Source organism: Pezoporus occidentalis, unplaced genomic scaffold (assembly GCF_034315485.1).
Source record: "Pezoporus occidentalis ecotype Australia unplaced genomic scaffold, CSIRO_AGI_Poc_V1 ctg15, whole genome shotgun sequence".
NCBI classification, from domain to species: domain Eukaryota; kingdom Metazoa; phylum Chordata; class Aves; order Psittaciformes; family Psittacidae; genus Pezoporus; species Pezoporus occidentalis.
In genome coordinates this window covers 5,376,248-5,396,783 of record NW_026913316.1, presented here as the reverse complement: position 1 = coordinate 5,396,783, position 20,536 = coordinate 5,376,248, and the positions used below count along the sequence as shown (strand labels likewise).

The 20,536-nt window shown below is 38.3% G+C and overlaps 1 protein-coding gene across 11 annotated transcripts in view; it reads left to right on the top strand.

Moving 5' to 3' along the window:
* COBL (cordon-bleu WH2 repeat protein) overlaps window positions 1–20,536 on the top strand; it is a 159,206-nt gene that overhangs the window by 57,096 nt on the left and 81,574 nt on the right. For 7 of the 11 annotated variants that reach the window (XM_062610926.1, XM_062610919.1, XM_062610920.1 and 4 more), the window contains one exon: window positions 910–993. The exons of 3 other annotated variants lie outside the window; for them this stretch is intronic. In XM_062610926.1, the coding sequence (XP_062466910.1) occupies window positions 910–993 (84 nt within the window). Of the gene's footprint in view, window positions 1–909; window positions 994–1,800; window positions 1,936–20,536 lie in introns of those variants that run through there. One more of the 11 variants, XM_062610930.1, reaches the window with a different exon arrangement.

The following is a 20,536-nucleotide window of genomic DNA, read 5'->3' as shown; positions in this document are numbered from 1 at the left end:
CAGTTTTATTTTGCAAGGGAAGAAAAACATTAGCCTATGTTGCTAAGTGTCCTGGATCAGGTGTCACTGCATGCTACCGGCCTGCACTCAGATTTCCATGCCCACACAAATGCTTGCTTTTTCAGCTAGCTCACCAAAAGCAATAGCTGTGGTATGACAATACACTAGATCTAACTTCTTGAAAGAAACTCTACTATATTATAAACACAGACATAGACTGAAAGCAGAGTCCTTATGGTTGATACAAATTTCTTGAAAGTATTTCTTTGGTTAACTTTATACTGGCAGGCTTAATGCCAGATCAGGTATCATCTTGTTCTCTCCATTCTAATTTTATGCTGGATCAGTTGCTTTTTGTTTTTCTACAGCTGGCATAAAAAACATAAAGGTGGCATGAGCTCTCTGTGAAATGTAATCATGTGCCTGAGGCTATACCCAGATCAAATTGGCACTGCTAAGCAATCCAGTAGAGCAGAGGTCCTGTGCAGACAGTCATGGGTTGGCTTAATTAGGTAGGGTATATGGTAGTGCACAGAAACAGTCCCATCACTGACGAGGGTCACGGAAGAAGTTCTCTACTTGTTCCCCTCGGTCTGTGGATATAGCAGAGACTTAGGTCTGGTCCCTGGTGATGTACAAGTTGCTAACTACCTGTTTTCCTCCTTGCCCAAGAATTGTTCTGTTTCTTTGTATTCTTCTTCTTAAATCTTTCTGCTGATGGATTTCTTAGGGCCTTGCCTACACTAGAGAAATATTTCAGACTACTTCGAAGTTTCTCAGCAACCAGTTACAGAACTACTCAGAGTGTTTGTCTTGGTTCTGTGATGAGGTTTGATGCTTTGCTGTGGCATGGGTTTGCTTCTTTCTTTCCTTTGCTGCTGCTGTGTAGGATACTTGTTTGTGTTGCAGACAGAAGAACACTTGGGGATGAACAGAGATTGTGGTGAGGAGGATGCTTTTAGTTCTGCATCTACAAGTGAAGGAAGCTTGGATGTAAGTACTAACACAGCTTGTAGATGCTATTGCATTCCTATTAGATCCTGCAGTTTAAATAAACAAAACCCACTGCTATTCCTGATGCTTGGCCAAGTAGAAATAGCTTTCTTCTTAGCTGGCTTAGTTACGTGAGCACGCTGTTCTTGTATCTTGATGAAGTTAAAATGCAGTGCGCTGTCTTCAAATAGTACTTGTGAGCTTCACTATAAATAAAGTTTCTTTCAACACTAAATTCTAAGCAGATGTGAGCAAAAAGTGTTTTAACCAAGGACATAGGTGTTGTGACTGTAAGACAGTGACAGTACTGCATGTTGCAAAAGTATGTTTGCCTTATCAGTGACATTTAAAGGGAGGTTTTCTTTTATAAAAACACACCTCATACTTATCTCTTTGCATGTCTTCTGCAGCATGGCAGCATTCCATTTGTTTCATAAGTAGCTTGGAGGTGGAGAGTACTTTTTTTTTAAATACTGGAAATAACAGAAATCATTTTCCTGAAGTATTTCAGTAGGTTTTGGGATACTAAAATCCTGTGAACCGCATTTAGGAAGTTTTTTTAAGTGCCTGATGGACTACTAAGTTGTGAGAATTTAGGTATCTAATTAAGAAGTGTGAATCGTAAACACCTTTGTAAGGTTGTTCTGGTGGACTGGTAATCATAGTAAATGCTGTGTCTTTTTGTTGCCTTTTTTAATTGCTTGGCTTTTTGTTATCATACTTTCAAAACCTGGAGAAGACTCTGTTGATGACATGGTAGAAGCCTGAAACATAAGGTTCAGGTCTGAATCCCCCTTTCACAAACAGGTATTTGGAAAAGGAGTGCTGATCTGCAAAACATACAGCCCACTAGCTACAGAGGAAGGTGACAGAAAATTGTGGAAAAAATGGAAGAGTGAGAGAAAAAATCCCAGATGAAAAGGATAAAGAAGTCAAAAGGGAGAAATGGATGGAGAAATGATTGGCTGTGAAGTTTAAAAAAAACTAACTTTGCAAATCTGTGAAGACTTCATAATGAAAGAGTGCTGAAAAGGAAAGCTGCTTATGACACTAAAAATTTGGGTAACACTATAAAGATGAATGTTTAGGGAGGCAGCTTTGTTAACAGAGTCCTAGTAGAAGGTGATGTGGGTAATTGAAATATTCTAGGTAAAAGTATAGAAAATTAATTAGAAGCTCTGCCAAAATAAAATATTTTCGTGGTTTGTATTCACTGCCATTAAATGTTAACCTCAGTATGTTGATGCCCAAGTACTAGAAGAGGAAGAGGAGATTCCAAGTGAGAATAAGAAGATAATGCAGATACCCTGAACTAGCTTTTACACTAGTGTTCAGTGCTTTCCTCAGAAAAGAGGCATCTCAGTTCATTTTTGGAGGTAATCTTACTGGGCAAATCATAAATGAAGATCTGTTTTTTTTCATTTGACGTTGATGAAAAGTTTTCATTACTGTCTTGGACATGTAACTGTCTCCTAAAGGCACAGGTGATAGGGAGCAAAGGGATCTGTTTTCTCTGGAATAGGTTGCCCAGGGACGTTCTGAATGCTCCATCCCTGGCAGTGTTCAAGACCAGGTTGGACAAGGCCTTGGGTGACATGGTTTAGTGTGAGGTGTCCCTGGCCATAGCAAGGGGGTTGGAGCTTGATGATCTTAAGGTCCTTTCCAACCCTAACTATTCTATGATTCTATGATTATTCAGTTACATGAACATTCCAGAAATTTAATTCTTTTCCCCTTGCTCTTAAGAGCAAATAATCTTCAAAAACAATGTAGCCCTTGTTCAGTGTTTACATCTTTCACTCCTGGCTTGACACCTTTATTTGTATGAGCGCCTATCCTGCTAAGACGTAAGTGCATACTTAAATGAATGTGTTGACATAGTTCCATTTTAACTTGGTACTATTCTGTTAAAGCTTGCAGAAGATGTATAAATCTGTATAACAGATCCATTCAGCAGCACAGAAGGTCCTTCCTTTTGACAGGCTAGATGGGCTTCAAGAAAAAACTCAAAAATTGTGACTTCTTAGATGTAAAACTCTAAAATGCTGTAAACTTGGCATACACAGTTGGCGTAGATAACTTGCGTTAACCTAGGTTAAACTCAGGTGGAAATGCCAATGAAAGTACTTTACAGTTTTTTAAATTCAGCTTAACAGTTCCATATGGGCTAGACTTTGAAACCCTTGGTCATTCTGAGTAATTATTTATTCCACTTGCTGAAAAGATATCCTCACTTACTTTGATGGAACTGAGTATCCTATTTAAAATAAGTGGTATCTTACATAGCCATATATATGTGAAATAGACATTTAGAGCTCATTATATAGCTTCATAGAATCATAGAATAGTTAGGGTTGGAAAGGAGCTTAAGATCATCCAGTTCCAACCCCCCTGCCATGGGCAGGGACACCTCACACTAAACCATATCACCCAAGGCCTCATCCAACTTGGTCTTGAACACCACCAGGGATGGAGCATTCACAGCCTCCCTGGGCAACCCATTCCAGTGCCTCATCATCCTCACAGTAAAGAACTTCTTCCTTATATCCAATCTAAATATAATATAAATAATAATAATATAAAAGTTTCATTGAGCTGGGATAGAACTTTGACAAAATATCATCCAGTAGATTCTCTTTAGTAATTTCATCAGATTTAGTAATTTCGTCAGATTTACTTTCTGTTTACTGTTTTGTGTCATCTGAAAGTATTTTGCATTCGTTGTGCAGGTGTAAAAGCCAAAGTCTCAGATCTGTTACTGAAAAGAAAGTGGTTTGCCATTGCCTTCAGTATAGTGCCTGACTGTATCAGGAAAAAATCTTCTTGCCTGTAAGGAAATAGGCAACTCATGAAGTAATACTGAGATAAGGGCATTTAAATACTTTTCTCATTGTTACGTGTTGGTGATGTGCTCTGAATTGTAGAAAAAAGTAATTATTCCATTTTAGGTGTTGACGGGGTTTTTTTGAAAACCGGGGGATATGAAGGAATAGAATAAAGGTATAAGAAATAAGAGATCCTTAGTATTTATTCAAGCACAAGTTATATTCAGTTTTTAACCACCAAACTATTATCGGTGGCATATTTACCTAATTATTGTTAGAATTATTAATGCTTCTAAAAATACTTTGGATTGTTGATGAAGAATCAGTGTTTCAAAATCAAGATGGGAAAGACAACACTTAAGCTTGAGGTGAAAGGGCATTTGTTCACAGTATCAGCAAAAATAAAGGTGAAAAAAGAAGAATTTGTTAACACCTTAGAGAGTGTAAAAATGCAAGAAAAGAATTCTCCATGACAGTCCTCATGAGAGCAGCAGTTCATTATACCATACACAGGATCTGAAATCTAATGGAGTACTGTAAATAAAGCAGAAATCTTTTCCCTTAATCTGTTCCAGTTTTGTGCTAAGCAGATGAGCTTTATATCTGGGTTAACTTTTCATGAATCAAATGCTCTTGAAAGACATTGGTGTATAAGTACAGCATACAAATAAAGGAGTTGGAAGTTGCAGCACAGTTAACCGTGTTCTGCTTTTTGTGTGCCAAAGACAGACAAAACTGCAATTTAAAACAGCTGGGGGGGGGGGAAGGAATTTAACTCTGCCGCTTGGTGTCACTATCCTCAAATGAAAAGTTGATCAAGATGAAATTGGGTATTTGGAACGCAGTACTAAAATTAGATGTTTTTATTTTGGGGGCCTTCATGTTTTCATAAATCAAGACCAAAAAAACACGTCCCAAGCCCTGAACGATGTGTAGCTCAGAAGTGGACTTTGTTTATATAATAAATCAGCTTGGGAAAAAATATTTAGAAGTACAGCCAGAGACACTTATCAGAGGATTTGGAACTTCAGCACAAAGTCTTATCACACAAGGTTTCCTTAGTTCACACAGGGCTTCAGCACAGCAACGTTAGAGGATTTTTGTCAGGACCGTTTTTTAAACATTTAGTCTTCAGTGATTGTTTGAATATAGGTAGTACTCATAACACAATCAGTGAACCAAAAACAAGGCAATAGTTCCCTGCTTAATGAATCTGTCATGGCTGTTATTATACATGTTCATGAAGAAAACTGTCAGGGAAAAAACAATGGTATTTTAAATACCAGTTTCAGATATGTTTAGGATATGTGTATGGGTTTGGGTTTTTTTGGGGTTTTGGTTTAGTTTTTTTTTGTTATGTATTTATTTATTTATTTTTATTTTCATGGCACCCGTATAATTGCAAAATCATGTTCCAGAAAAAAATACTCTTACTAATGTTTAAAAAAAGTCATCAGGACTTCTAGTGCATTAGTAGCCTTGCAGTCACTTCTTAAATGGTGGGAACAGCTATTTTCCCTATAAAGGCTTTTAAAAAATAATTTATTTACCTTTTCAGGGCCTTGTTTGTCTTAATGTACTCTTAACTTTTATGTCCTTGTTGATGGCAGGACATACCATTCATGATAAACTTTCCCAGTTCAGAAGTGGCTGGAAAGCAGAAATGAAGTACAGTTTCACAAATGCTATTTAAAATGTGATTTCCCTTTACCCATGTCAGATCCCAGGTGATCAGTTAGTACCATCTACTGTCCAGGATTTCACCTCTCATGCCCAGGTATTGTTTAGGGCAGTAGGAATGAAAATACTACCTGTGTCACCTAAATGGAAGTTAACAGCCATCTACTTTTAATATTGCCTTGTATCTGAAATCCCATTCACTTCAGATTCCTGTTTCATATTCTTGCTTCTTGGTCTCCTGACAATGCTTAGGATGATGTTGTTTATATGTGTTTATTTGTACTATCAGAGTCAAATCCTGGGCGAGTTCTGTTGTGTTTTACCCAGAGTTATCTATGTACACTGTCAAAGGCGTAGGTTGTGATCTGGCCTTGGAACAGTTTTTCTTACTGTGGTTTTGTTTGCAAAACATAAAATTCAACAAACTGAGGATGGAGAGTTGTCTAAATACTAAGGCAGACTGGTCTGTTCCCCCCAGGTGCCTGTAAGCCCTTAGTTAGATGCCAGAGGATTCCACTAGGGAAGATAACAGTATAGTTACATAGTTAAATGTTTTCATCTGTGCAACTGTTTACATAATTAGAAGAAAAATAGATTTATTGAATACCAAATATCTCAGGATAAGGTTCACCGTCACGGTAGAGTTACTTTTAGTTTGAGATCCTGTGATACTCTGAGGAAAAAAAAAAAAAAAGAAATCACTTTACTGTTAATTTCCTTGGTAAGAAGAAAGGTTTGCCAGAGCTAACTGGCTTGAGACTGGCATTCAGAGGATTCCGGTAGCAGAGATGACAGTAGTCAACTTTTCCTCCTTGTCTACAGAGGGCAGGAGAAGAAGTAAATTGCTTTATATGCAGCAGTGAAAATTTAACGGGTTTTAGAGAGGGGAGAAAAATCTGACTGCATGGAGGTTTCACAAGGGAGCAGGTTATTAAAGAGACTTATCATCGTGGAATCTGTAAAACCTCCAAAAATATCTAGAGGATGAGCTAGACATGATTCTGCCTTGGAGCAGAGGGATAGATTAGGTGGATGGTGGAGGTGCTTTTCAGCCAGATTATAGCTGCTGAAGAGATGTAGCTGTACCCACCTCCTTTTGTGGTGTACGCTTACAGGATACTAAGTCTTTGATCATGTGAATCACAGATACTTTCACATAATATATCTTCAGATTCTTATTGTACATGTGACATAAATGTATGCGATATATGTTACATGCCATAGCAGAAGGCAAGACCTTGAAACAGTGGTTTCAGTGGCACCAGACTTCAGTTCCTTGCTCCAGAGAGTGATGTTACTAGATCTCTTCAAAGAAAAGGTCTATGGAGTTGGTGTTTAGAAAATTAAAAAAAAAGTCATCCCAGAACCAGCTGAACTACTCTGGCTAAAAAAAAAAAAAAATGGGGGGGGGGGGGGGGAGGAAGCCTGAGGCAGACACCTGGAATGGAAAGCCTCAGCATCTATGGTTAAAGCATGGTAAACTTACAAGGTGGTATCTGGTGAGGAGACATGTCGGCTGACCCCTGTTTTCTGTTCTGCTTAGCTTGTACTACCACAAGATTGCCAGCTTCATGCATTCAAAAATCACTTGTCAGCTCTTGCCCTCACCACACAAAAGTGGCTTAAGATCATGAGACTGGAAAACAAATCATTCAGGGTGGACTTCCCTTCCCTGTGTTGGCTTCTGAGTGCTGTTTGTAGAGGTCCTGTTTCTAGACTTTTTTTGCAACCATGAAGTTTTTATTAAAATCAAAAGTTTATCACATAGTTATTGGTTGCCAGAGCCTTCATCTTTACATAAAACTGCATGGTTCAGAGAAAAATCACTACAAAACATAGTATTCAGGTTGTTGCTTTTAGAAAGACAACTTGGAGACTTCAGTTCCTGCAGTGTTTTTTGCAGGACATTTTGAAGGAAATATGCTCGTGAAATGTTCTGAAATGAACGGAGAGAAATGGATCAAGTTAAATTGAAAGGGTTTGGGTCATACCTACAGAAAGAACTGGGCACAGGTATGCCTGGCAGTGGCTGCTTTAAATACCCAGCATTGTGGTCTTCTGTTGGACACTGGATCTGAGCATCCCAAAGTCAGATTTTCCAGGCTTTAAAGCCACTGAAATCTGCACAGCAGGAGCTGCATGTTAAACTCTGCACATCCTCTGTGTCTGCTACCTGCCTCTGCTCAAGACTGAAACCTTGAGTCAGCTGCTAGATTTAGGCATTTAAAGCTTTTACTCTGAAAGCTTACCACCTACCACTGTTAGCCAAAACGTGAGTGTGCCAGAATGTGAGTGCGCCAAAATGTGAGAGCGCCAAGTTCAGTTCTCTACCTTTAGAGATACCAGCCGATCTTCTGTCTCTCTCAGAACCTTTATTGAGAGATCTACTTCCTCCTTTGCAAAGAAAACCAGAAAAGTTGCTGTGCTGGAGACTGCCTGGAACAAAGCTGTGAGGTATTCTTGATGTGGGAAGCACCCTTTTGTGAAAATACCCAAATATTCAGTGACTCAGAAAGAGACAGCAAGAGCAAGCTGAACTATTCAGACCAGTAACGAAATAACTGCGGTGGCAGCTCTGGGTTCCAGTGCCAGCGCCAGAGATGTTTTTCTATGTTTTATGCTAAGCAGATGTTAGATCCAGCAAACAAGTAGTCACTGGAGCCAGAACTGGAGGAGCCGCATGACTTGCTCCCTGCCCAGTTGAGTGTCCTGATCTCAGACTCTTTCTAGCTAAACTTATATTCCTGTCCTTGAACAGAGAATAATCTTGCTCTGCTCATGAGAGGGGAAAGTTTGTTTTGTCTCAGCTAGAAGAAGGTTTTGAACCTGGATTTACTACATTCTTATTGAATCACTGAATCTGGGGCAAGGGTAGGACAAGAGAGGAGAAAAATACCATAGCTGCTGCTTCTAACAGTTATCATTTTTGTGGAGCCAGGTTTCTTAGTTTTGCTTTAAGCGCACCTATTGGATCCAGGTGCTGATGAAGGTGGAGAGATTTGCCAGTTTTACGGATCCCAGTGGAGTTCAGGCAGGAGTTTAGAAGCATAGTTTCTCAGCAGTTTTCACACTCGGCACACCCAGAAGCAGAATTCAAGCATCAAAATGGGAGTAAGCATATCAGAAGGTTATGTGTCACAAACTTATTGAAGGGAAAGCACAAAGTAGTGTGAGTTAGGGAGGCCCAGCCTAACAGGAGTGCGGTAAGTTAGGCTAGTGTGAGGCAATTCAGCTTCCAGTCCTGGGCTGCATGGCATCGTTCTCCATACTGTGGATGTACCCGATTGGTCTGGCTTCAGTTGGCTCAGATATCTCCCTCGGATGTTTAATTAAGACCTGGTGACACACCCTTAACCACCCAAATCCTTTAATGTCTGATTCATCTTTTGTAACTGATTTCACTGAAAAGTTCTGGAAAAAACAGAATAAAGCAGCAGCTAATAAGAGCAATGGCTTTTAATTTGCATTAATAAAAGAACATTAAAAAACAAACGTAAATTCCATTTGAGATTTTTGTAGTCACATCTCAACCACTCAGGCTTTGCTTTCTTGGCTTTTAATATTACCAGAGCCCCTTAATAGTGTATAATAACCTTGTAATTCATATTCACTCATAATTCATTCAGTATATTGTTCTTAGTGTAACTGGTAAGCATGTAGTGCTGTGGAAAATGCCACCTTTAAAGAAATGTTTATGCCAGGATCAGGCTTTTCTACCTGATTGGATAAGCAGAGATGTAGTTCCTTAAAAAAGTCTTTCACATATTTCTGTGTACGTAAAATGCTTTTTATGTTTAAGTTTGGGATGGTCTGGGAATGAGTCGGGGAATTATTAATTCCACTGCAAAGTCCATTTCTGCCTTATTTAATGGTGGCTGTCCAAAATATTTCTTGTAAAGCTTTCAAGTATAACTACTGTAGTGAAAGGATTAGTGTGTATTTATGCTAATGCCCTTTATTAGACAAAATCAGAAATGGCTAATTGTATGTCATGGACTCCATATTTCTAATACAATGGAAGCTTTTTTTTTTCAGACAGTAAAACCTGTTGCTATAGAGGCATAATTTGAATCACATATAACCATAGATTTATTATATTAGTTTAAAATCCTATTAGCATATGTAGATTTTTAGATACAGTGGAGATTTTCAACACCAGTTAAGGTATAATTTCTTTCTTTTGCAAGCAATTTCTGAGGTATGAGCACTAATAGGATTTGGTTCTTTTCCAGCCTCTTCTGTGGACAGTGAAGACTCGATTTCATTAAAAGTAGTGGCAAACAATAACATTTCTTTTAATTAGATGATCTCACGATTTCCACACATATTCGTTCTACGCATTATTGTTCGTTGGCAAAACTTTGCTGCTTGGTAGCGTGTGAAACCATATGTCTCAATAACATCTTATGGCAGGTGAGGGAGGATTTGCAAAACAACATTTGCTGACAGGACACAATGCATTTCACTTTGATGGGGAAGTTTTCCTTAGTGAACTTTATGGCTTAGTTTTCTCATGCATAGTCAAACTTACGTGAGGCTTAGTGGGCCTTGCAAGTCTCTCAAAGAGGAGTTCTGTGAAGCCCAGTCTGACTAGCACGAAGTACTGTGTGCAGCTCATTCCTTCATCACTACTAAAAGACTTTTTAATGCCTGTAGCACGTGTTTCTGTTTCACATTCTTTCCACTTTTCTAACAAACAACTGTTAAATTGGATTTTATTGGCCTTCTATGTGCAGCTCAAATACAGATCTTCCTCTTTGAGCTGAGCAGAAATGATTACAAATAATTTCAGACATGGCTTTTTCTCTGACTCTCCAGTGTTCAATATTTCATTTCAATTTTCAGCAGCATTTTGCGATGCAAGCTGAAGAGGGGGAAGATTGACAAATAGCAGTCAGTCTTCTTAAAGACTTTTACAACAGCATGAAGTAATAATACCTCCAGTCAGATCCACTTTCTTCAATTATTATTTTTTTTTTTAATGTCATTTACACTTTTGATCAGATCTCAAAATATGCAGAGAAACTAAGGAAAGCGTTTCTGGGTTTATAAATGGTCAGCTGGAAGGCCAGAAGAAAAAGCAGATCAAAGCAAATAGCTGGAGGTAACCCTTCAGAGTTCTTAAATAGGTGCGTAGCTGTAGGTGTTGGACCCACTGACTTTTTCAGTGTCATACCAAGCACCTGCTTCAGTGTTTTGCTGGTTCAGTACCTCAGTGACCTGGGTGAGAGCGCCAGGTGCAACCGATGTCTAGGACGTGAGCTGTGTAGGCAGCCTCTGAAATATGCTGGCATGGTGAGATGGAGAGATTGCCAGTAGATTTATGACTCTTAGTATTTGGTTCCCCCACGCTCCCCTCCTCCAGTTATAACATTTTTAATTTCCATCCCAGGAAAGGCTCAGGTACACATGCTGATTTTGATCTCTCTCAGTTTCAGCACAGAGCTGGTGTGATTTCACTGACTCTAAATGGAGCTTGTTCTGATTTACAGTTGTTTGCATAGGACAAGAGTCAGCCCATTAAAGTGCACTGTGGAGGTTTGCCTTGTAAAAACTTAATGGCAGCAGATTTGACAGAAGGGGGAAGGGAAGAAGAAACATTTAAGACTATTTATTAATCAGGAATTCCAGGAGTGAGGCTTTTCTTGCCTTGATTCTGGCAAATGTACAGATGAGAGATACTGTGCAGGGACTGTTTCTGCACAAACAGAGAAAGCCCTTTAAACGTAAACATTTGAGCAGCTGGCATGGGAGATTAGTGCAGCAGTGGCGGGAGGGGCGTAATAGTGGATAGTGGTGCTGTCTAAATTTAACAAACGTTAAGCTAGGTCCTTGTTCTAGTTGAAGGATTACAGGTCAGAAAGACAATATCAACTAAAAATACTAGCAATTGTACAAGACAGTCAAAGTCATTAACTAGTATTTATTTAAAACAACTTGCCTTTCCAAAGTTGTGACTCCCCCAAAAAGGGGAAAAAAATGTTTTTGGAGAAAATGTTCCATGCAACTGGCTTGAATTAAGATAAAAACCAAACCAACCCCACACTTTATTCTGTCTATGGAAGGGCAGTGCTTTGAGACTTCTTAATGTTTTTTCTTTGGATTGTGAACTGTCTTAATGTAATTTTCTAATTTTAATTTCCTGTGGCTGAATATTATATCAAAAGAAAGCATCATGCTGATGGTGAAAATAGTGTAGGGCCTGTTAGCTTCGTAAACATGTGTTCATATGCTGTTTAACATCACCGGGGGGGGGGGCTCTGTTGTGTTTTTTTTAAACCCTCATCTAATAGTTATGCAACTAGGCTATACATCAGGATATCTGATCATGCATTGGGGTTTTTGGTTTTTGTGTTTTGATCGCACTTTTAAAACAACTCCTTGCCTGTTAGCTGTGATCAGATTCACACGTGTTTTGTTGGAGGTGCTTTACTTTCTTTATTTCTTTAGCAGCAGAGACTAATGTGTGGGTTTCTGGAGCCAAATTTTATGTTTAAAAAAATCAGAGCTATGCTTTATGTGCTGGCATTCTTATGATTTTCATTGAGTTTGAAAGTATACTGAAGAAGAAGATCTGGAGAAATGACAGCAGCATAGTTTAGAGCATTACTGTCTTTTGGCATTGTAAAGTTAGAGTGACCATCCGAGATTTGATGCAGGACTCACTAGAGCCAGTGGAAAAATTCCTCATGGTTTCAGCTGGCTTTGGACCATGTCTTTTATGAGTTGTTGGCCATTATCTACACTAGGCCATTTAAAAATCATTCTTTCTTTTGCTACTTCAGGTTCTCTTTTGCATGTACAAAGGTCCTCTGGCACTTTCACTGTCACGTTTGAAAAAGTGAACCTTTTCTGTGGACAGTTGACACACATAAACCCCTCAAAGCTGCTTAATTTACGCAGCATTTTCTCACTAGGGAAGGAGAAAACCCCAAAGTACACATGTTAAGTCTTGTAGATGATGAATTTCAAACAGTGGCAAAGGAAGGGAGTGGCTTTCACCAACCAATAATTTGTTGCAAAAGCAGGTTTTTCTTTATCTGGAGCAGTGCATACCCAGAGAAGTAAGCAGAATTCTCAGTATGGCTTGCCCTGTTTAAGGTGTAATTGTGCTAGTGAAAGTCCAAGTGTAGGTATATGTTGTAATTGTTTACACAGGTTTTAACTTCCCTGTCAGTTAAATTGGGGACTATGCTTGAAAAGTTTCTGCCACAGCTCCTCACTGGGGAATGCACTCCAGTGCATTGGAATACTCCAGTTAGCAGGAATAAATAGATATGAGAGCTGCAATTTTATTTTATTTTTTTTTTTTTAGTATTTCACAGTTAATTCACAAAAAAAAACCCAAGTCTATACACAGTGGGAAAATTAATTTCTTAGGAATAACAAACATTTTATGAGCTAGGCTCTGGTGTCCTAAGGATATAGTACTGAATTTTTAGACTTGGAGAAACTTAGCTGGCTATAGTATACTGCAAAGAAGGATAAAAATATGAAATTATATATGTGTGTATGTATATTAAGTGGGAAAAAGCTGAAGTAACTTGGGCTCTGGCACACCTATACTTCCAGTCACTTTGCAGTGTCCTATATTTTCACTTCATTTTTATTTAGAAGGTGGGGTAGCCTAGACAAAGTTAGAGTTAAAAGGATAATAATGCATGCTCACAATAGGAAAAAAATAAAAAGGCCAAGGATGTTTGAAATAATGTTTGAATATAATTTAAGAAAATTCAAAGGGGTCTGCTTCTTTATGCTTAACCTGTTCTTCTGTGCGAAGTTATTGAATTTGCATGTTCAGGATATTGATTATCCTCCTAAGAGGATAGCTTTCGAAGAATCTTTCAGGATGGAGAAGAAGCTTGTATCTGAATTTCATTCTCTTGCAGGATTGAGGTCCTGAAATTAATTTCCTTGTGACTTCTTTGGAATATAAGCGTATGTATTTTTCTATCCAAATTGTTCATCTCCTTTAATGGAACAAGCTTCATTTCTGTAGGTATTGATCTGTGGATATTATGAAATAGAAGATGGATGTGCATGATGCCTGGATGTGCTCTATCCATTGTCCAGCAGGAGAGAGTTGTCTTTGAACCTTTTCTTCACCCCTGTACTCTTATACCCTGTCTTCCTTAGTCCTTCTCTTCACCCTTGTGACCAGTAATGTTGGTGTGGGACTAAATATTCAGCTGTTGTAATCCAGAATGGTTTGTTGGCATCAATACCTGAGCATCAAGCTGTGAGCACGATGTGTGAGTTTGTCTTTTTTTAGTTTCTTTTTCTCTTCTGCAGCAAGCTGTCATATCTTTTTAAGGGGTTTGTCTGCTCCAGTGCTGTTATTTGCAGCCAGAAATTCTCAACATGAAAGCTGCAGATGCAGTTTGGGGGCTTGCTTAGGCCACCTCTTAGGTTTTCAGGCTCAGCCTGTTGTACTCAGTGTATGTAAGAACGCGTACATACAGCCGTCTGAAAGGGCTGATTGTAGTAGCAGATTTTGCATGTGTATTTGTACCTGTGTTTGTATGTAGCTACATGTATGCATACACACAGGCTATATGTACATACATGCACATATGTAAGAGCTAATTGAAACAGTAAAATTCCTGGCTGTTGACTTCTGGTTCATGTTGCTAGAATCCTCATAGTGACTCTCTAATTTGGATTTGTTAACATTTGCGCTAATTTCAGAGTTCAAAAGCTGAGTTGTTCTTCTAATTTAAGTTTTAAAATCTTCAGAGCTTGGACTGTTTTTCAATATCTTTGGCAGTGTATTATCATTAAAAAGTGTAAAGCTTCCTTTTTGAAAATGTGCTTTGACAGTTGGATATTTTTATTTGTTTCCCTCTAGCTAAGCACCTACAGTTACCATAGACTTCAAAGGGAAAAGTAGTTGCACAACGTCATTCTAAATTAACAAAGCTTTTGTGTCAGAATCGGATTATAGGGATTGGAGTTAGGACTCAGTTCCTTGAGCTTGCTTAAAATCAGAGCAACTCCTTTGACTTTAGAGAAGTTCTGCAGATTGTGCTGAAAATTTGCCTTTGAATTTCAGTACGGATTTCCCCCATTCATCAACAGCTCTAAGAAGTAAAGATTTTTCAGAGGCTGAAGGTCACATGTGTTAGAATTTCAGCAGACACTGAAAGATTATGAGAATGTCTTTTCTCTGGAAAACTTGCCTAAGGAAAATGTTTTCATTAAAACGGGGAAAAACACTTTAACTGGAATAAAAATAATTTTAATAAAACCCAGAAATAATGTCTTCAAAACCGAACAAATACACACCCAAAAAATTCATGCCAGGAAACTATTCCATTCATAATTCTGGTCCCCATAAAAACTGGCTGTGCAGACATTTAGAGCAGATGTTTTTAAAATTGTATGTTTTATGTGAAGTTTCCATCTCCTCCTCCTCCAGTAAAAATGGGCATATCTGCAATGAAAATACAATGAAGATGATCAATTCTAGTGGCTTGGTAGTTCCTATGTGTTAAAATAACTTGTTGTACAAGAAGTTCTTGTCAGTAGTTTTTCAAAATATTTTGAATTTCAGAAGGACATATATTGCAAATGTAACAACTCCTATCTTCAATGAACCAAACATATTAGCTAATTGATTCAAAAGAATGAGTAAACCTAGAGAAAATAAATCCGTATTGCAATGATGAATTCATTTTGTTCAAGACCTCTGATCCTTTTTGCGGTTATTTGTGGTTGATGGATGCTTAACACCAGTGGAAATTACAAAAATGCCTTTTTTTGCTGTTGTTGGTCTTTGACCTTTTGAACTCCCTGTTTTCTGAAGTCTGTTGCCAGGGCATTAATAACAACAGATTTTAATTTTCAGCTTGGTTGTTCAACACTGTTTGAGTTAATCTGTTTTCCCATAGTGCAGAAGTGTAAGTGAAAGGAGAAGCCAGCCTTTTTAGACTTACAGAAATTTGGCTTTTTCCATCCTCACACTTCCAAGATTGCTCTCACTAGATCTGCTAATGGCCTTCCATGGCCAAGTGTAAATAGCCTCTTTTCAAATGTTCTTTGTTTTCCTTCTGGCTTGATATTTTCTTGTCTTCTTTCTATACTGGGTTTGAATTGAATTTTGAAGTCTGTGTGATTTTTTCCTAAGTAATTTTGTTTTTCAGGTTTCTTTAAAATGCGTTTTTCCACTAGGGTCTGTCATTGACTTGTAGGCATTTCTTTTGGTACATTTTAAAATGTTTCCATAGTTATTTTCTTTCATTCTGCCTCACTCCATATCTTAGGATGCATTAAATCCATTCCACAGAAATATTTATTACACATTCACAAATCTATATATTAATCCCCTTTCAGTACTAAATCTTTACCAGTTTGAGTTCTGTTCATGTGACTCTTTCCCCACTGTTTCCCTTGCCATCTTTCTGGGCTCATCTCAATGAGCAGCCATTGAGTTTTCTTACAGAATAGAGTTTCCATCCTGCACAGTCTCTTTAGTTCATTGTTCCTTCTCCAGGATATGAGCCAGTACTCTTGCCGTCATGTTCACTGGAGTCTTCTGCTTTCTGTTTTGCTACTCTCCTTTTCCAGATTTTTGTCTTTGAATTTCTGCAAGGACTCCCACTCTGATCAAGTCTGGTGTTCATATTCACTTCATTTTTCACCATAATGACTGTGGTTTTGTTTCTCTCCTCACTTCTTCCTGTGTTCTTTCCTACTTATTTTTCATCTGCTTTTGTACCCACTTTGACAAATATCCAAAAGAGACTTGTAGTGTTTTCCACATTTTTTTCTCATTTCCTTTTATAATTCATCAAACTCCCTTCATGTCTCTCGTTACAAGCCCGTCTTCTATTCCCATTTGATGAGACGTTTAATCATTAAAAGATAACGCTTATCTTTATAAATTTTATATATAAATTTATTCTGGTACTTTCCCAAAATGATATTTAAAACAAAAAGACAGTATTCTAACAAATGAGACACAGAGTTGTCCACACACTTCCAAAAGTCAAGATACAACATTTTACACTTGTGTGAAATGCAAACAGACCTTATCCTAAGCATCTGCCATCATCCCAGACCATGTCATCCGTGGTGCAGCTTGAATGTGGAATTCACCTTAGGTTGCATCTGCATCCTGCACTTGTACCTCCCACCAAAGTGATGGACAGTAATGTTGGCATTAAACTAAAAATTAACATGGAAAATATCCAATGCAGAAATGTTGTCTGCATGTTAATGAGGAGGTTTTCTCACTAGGAATGTGTTGCCCAAGGAAGTTGTGAATGCTCTATCCGCGGCAGTGTTCAAGGCCAGGTTGGACAGCCCCTTGGATGCCATGGTTTAGTGTGAGATGTCCCTGCCCAGGGCAGGGGGGTTGGAACTTGATGACCTTAAGGTCCTTTCCAACCCTAACTGTTCTGTGATTCTAGAGTTTACATATAGGGAAAATGAGAATCTGGTGGAAAGCAGAATATTAAGTGGAAAGTATACTGGCTTGTGTGGTTATGAGCTGAAGTTTGGCCTTGGATAATATGGTTTAGTGTGAGGTGTCCCTGCCCATGGCAGGGGGGTTGGAACTTGATGATCTTAAGGTCCTTTCCAACCCTAACTATTCTATGATTCTATGATAAGTTTTCTTTTTTGAACATACGCCTACTTGCTTTGCCACTGACATTTGTTCAGAAGAGAATGGTCAGCAACCCAAGTTTCTTTCACTTGTGGCTGAATAGCTTCAGAGTTCAGCAAAACAATTTTTCATCCTTCATAGGATGTGCAGTGACAGAAATTAAACAAATTATGCATTAGGAAGATCCGTAGCAAGTGTATTTTCACTGCATTGAGGCTGACTTGTCAATGCTAACATCTCTGAATCAAAGAAAAGTTTCTTTTCTTCTGAACAAGTTGCTTAGCTCTGATTCACAAAGTTCACAGGATATGTGCTTGATGGTTACTGCAGTGACACCAGTGTCCAGATTGATAGGAGAAGACACAAATGATTTATGTGTGCCTTCCAAACATTGATTTATACACTTCGGTCTTCTCATTAGCTCCAGGCAGCATTCCAAGTTGTTGAAACATGGCTCTGCCTTCTTTCCCTCTGTCCCACCGTTTAGAAAGGGGGTGTCTACCTTCTCCAGTCAAGAAAGGTTATTTTTGTTCATTGTTCATTTGATACACCATTATCACTACTGGTGATACTACTTTTTTAAAAACTACGAATTTATTTGGAGCAGACTGTCACGTAAACTCAAATGTAAATCAAGTTAGTGTCTCTTCCCTTCTCTGCATGTATTGCCGTAATGGAAAAAAACACTGCATCCATTTCCCTTGCTACTATGACTGTCACTTTCATTCTACCAGGGAGACTTCTTCAGCTTGAAATGAGCGATTTGGGGTAGCAGCAATAGACAAAGATTTTGCTAAGCGTGAAGTGTAGTGTGACTTGGGAAAATGTGGAGAGCAAGACGTGAAAACAGGAGAAATTATTTGAAGGAAATACATTGAATTTTAAATCACTGAAGGTGATTTAAAAATTTCTATTCTTGAAGCATTCAGGAATCAAATTTATCATAAAATCTCTGAGTTACTTGACTATATTATATATATATACACACATATGTATATAAACTCATTGTTGGTTTCATATATCTGTATCCCACTGCTTTAGATGTGCCATGGTAGTTCATTCACTTTTGGAGAATTCACAGTAAACTTGTGATCTCAGACTGGCTGAATACTGAGGGAGGTGGTAGTAGTAGGTGTTACTGATATTAGCACTTAGGCTTAGCTTTACTGCATCAGACTGTAAATTTGCAAGAATTTACAGACATGTTCATGCTTAGCTGGAATAAATGTATTCCCAATCCATGTTTTCTAACCTACAGATGATTTTAGTAAAAAGTTAGATTCCTAAATATCAAAGGAGACTATTTGAATGTTTGTAAAAGAAACAATCAACTTACTTGTGATTTTTTCATATTCATTCAGTATCCATCTGATTTTCAAATGGATAAGGACTTCTGAATATTGCTTCACACACAAGAAGTTTAAGAAACACTAAAACAGGTTCTTGGAAGCTCTCTTTGGTTGGGCACCCTCTTGTGCACTGTCCTCAGTGTTAGCGCACAGGGTTTGAGTTAATACCCACACTTGTTCCCTCTTTGAAATTCACAAACAGTGAATTGAAGCTTCTTGGTCTGTTTCAGAAAGCTTTTCCCCTGGAGGCTTCTACTTTTCTAGTTCCTTCTCTTGGGTGCTTGTTGTTTCAGCTTTTCTACTGCAAAAGAGGTTGCACACCACAGGAGGTGTGGTGTGAACATACATCAGTTGGAGCTGGAAATCAAGCTCATGCTCCTAGCTGTAGAGGTGCTTTACATCATGTGACTTTACTTAAGTAAGGACAAGAAGTAATCAGATAAACTTCTAGGAAGGGAAATGAAGGTGCAAGGAAAAAAAAAAAACGTAATGATAAGGATAGTTAAGCAGTAAAACAGCATAATTGCAGGTGGTGTGGACCTGTGTCATAGGAAGGCCTTAGTAACCTCTGCAGTGACAGATTGGTCATGCTACTTCAGTGCTGGGAGAACATAGATGACTTTGTAAAGGAGGTGAACTCCTTGCACCTGGCACTGCTAGGATTTCTGTTCAACAAACTGTATTAAAATGAGAGGAATGTGGTCAGCTGTGGTGAGGGAGAACTGGCAGGAGCATGGGAAAGGGAACATTCTTAGGCATTTCTGATTCTGGCTGTGTTAATGTCTGGTGTCCACCAAATGGGTCCCGACTACAAGATCTGGAATTGCTACCTAGATGCTACAGTAGACTTGTACAGCCATAAGATAGCACCATAGTTGTACAAACTTAAAAGTATAACTCAAAAGTTTTACAGTAAAACATCGAAAGCCTACTTGCCAAACATACAAAATTGTCATGGTACTGCCTGTACGAGTTTTTGTTGTGGAGATGAAACAGTTGTTTCTCTTTTAATATTGTGAGGGGTGACCAGATCATTTCAGTGGCAAAATACAATTAGAAAATAAAGCAACATAAATAAATTGCATAAAAATCCCTTAATTTTTTATTTATTTTTTTTTTTAGTTCAGAGCAGGAGCTTTCTCTTTCTGCAGACTTTATGCAAGTACCAGAATCACAAGTGCTTCAGGGAGTACAAAACCCAAACTGTATTCAGTGTAGCTAGTTAGAAAAGCAAATCTGAGCAGTTAGATTTTGTTGGTTTTTTTTTAAACTATGTCTCCAAGCAGTCTTCTGACCACAGTATTATGCTTTGGTTTGGAAGCAGAGGCTTGGATTAATTCAGTTTCGGTGTTGTCAGATTTAGTTCTAGTATAAGGGATTTCAGAATCATGTCAAGAGAAGCAGCCTCTGATTTCAATTTCTGCAGTAGATCTGACATAAACTACCTGGTGTTTCAAATGGTGAGTCGTAATCAGTTGTGGTGGTGTCATTCAGCAAATCCATAAAAGTTCACATTAAGTTTTGACATTTGGAGTTTGAATGTCCAGCATGTATAAATATTCTTGCTGTCACTGAGTAGACGAATTTGTCCACCTGCTCTAAATCTTAGCTCTTGCATTTACCCATGGTAAAAAAACCCACCACCAAACGTTATTTCCTGCATAACACTTTTATTCTTATGTTTTGTCTCTGTTTTGGAAAAAATAAAACCCCTTTTTGCTGATACATAAGGTACTTTGAGTGCTTAAAAACAGCTCAGTTGACTACTTTTGATTTAAAAACTTCTCAGAAGGAAATTGCATAACAAGACTGGGAGTCAAATACGTTGAGCTTTGGCAAAGAGCTGCGGAAGAAGGCTGTAGCAACCTCACAAGAAAAGAACTTGACATTTTGAAAGATTTTTATTGACCGGTGTGGACAGGGAACAGGAAGTCAGAACACTCTCACAGGCAAGCTGCAGTCTCTTCCTTGCTGACCTTTAAATGCCACTTAGTGTCATCAGAAAATCAAGGAAATGCTAATAACAGGGCTTTGGGTAAGAGAGATATATATGAGGGATATCTTCTGAAAACAAACATGAG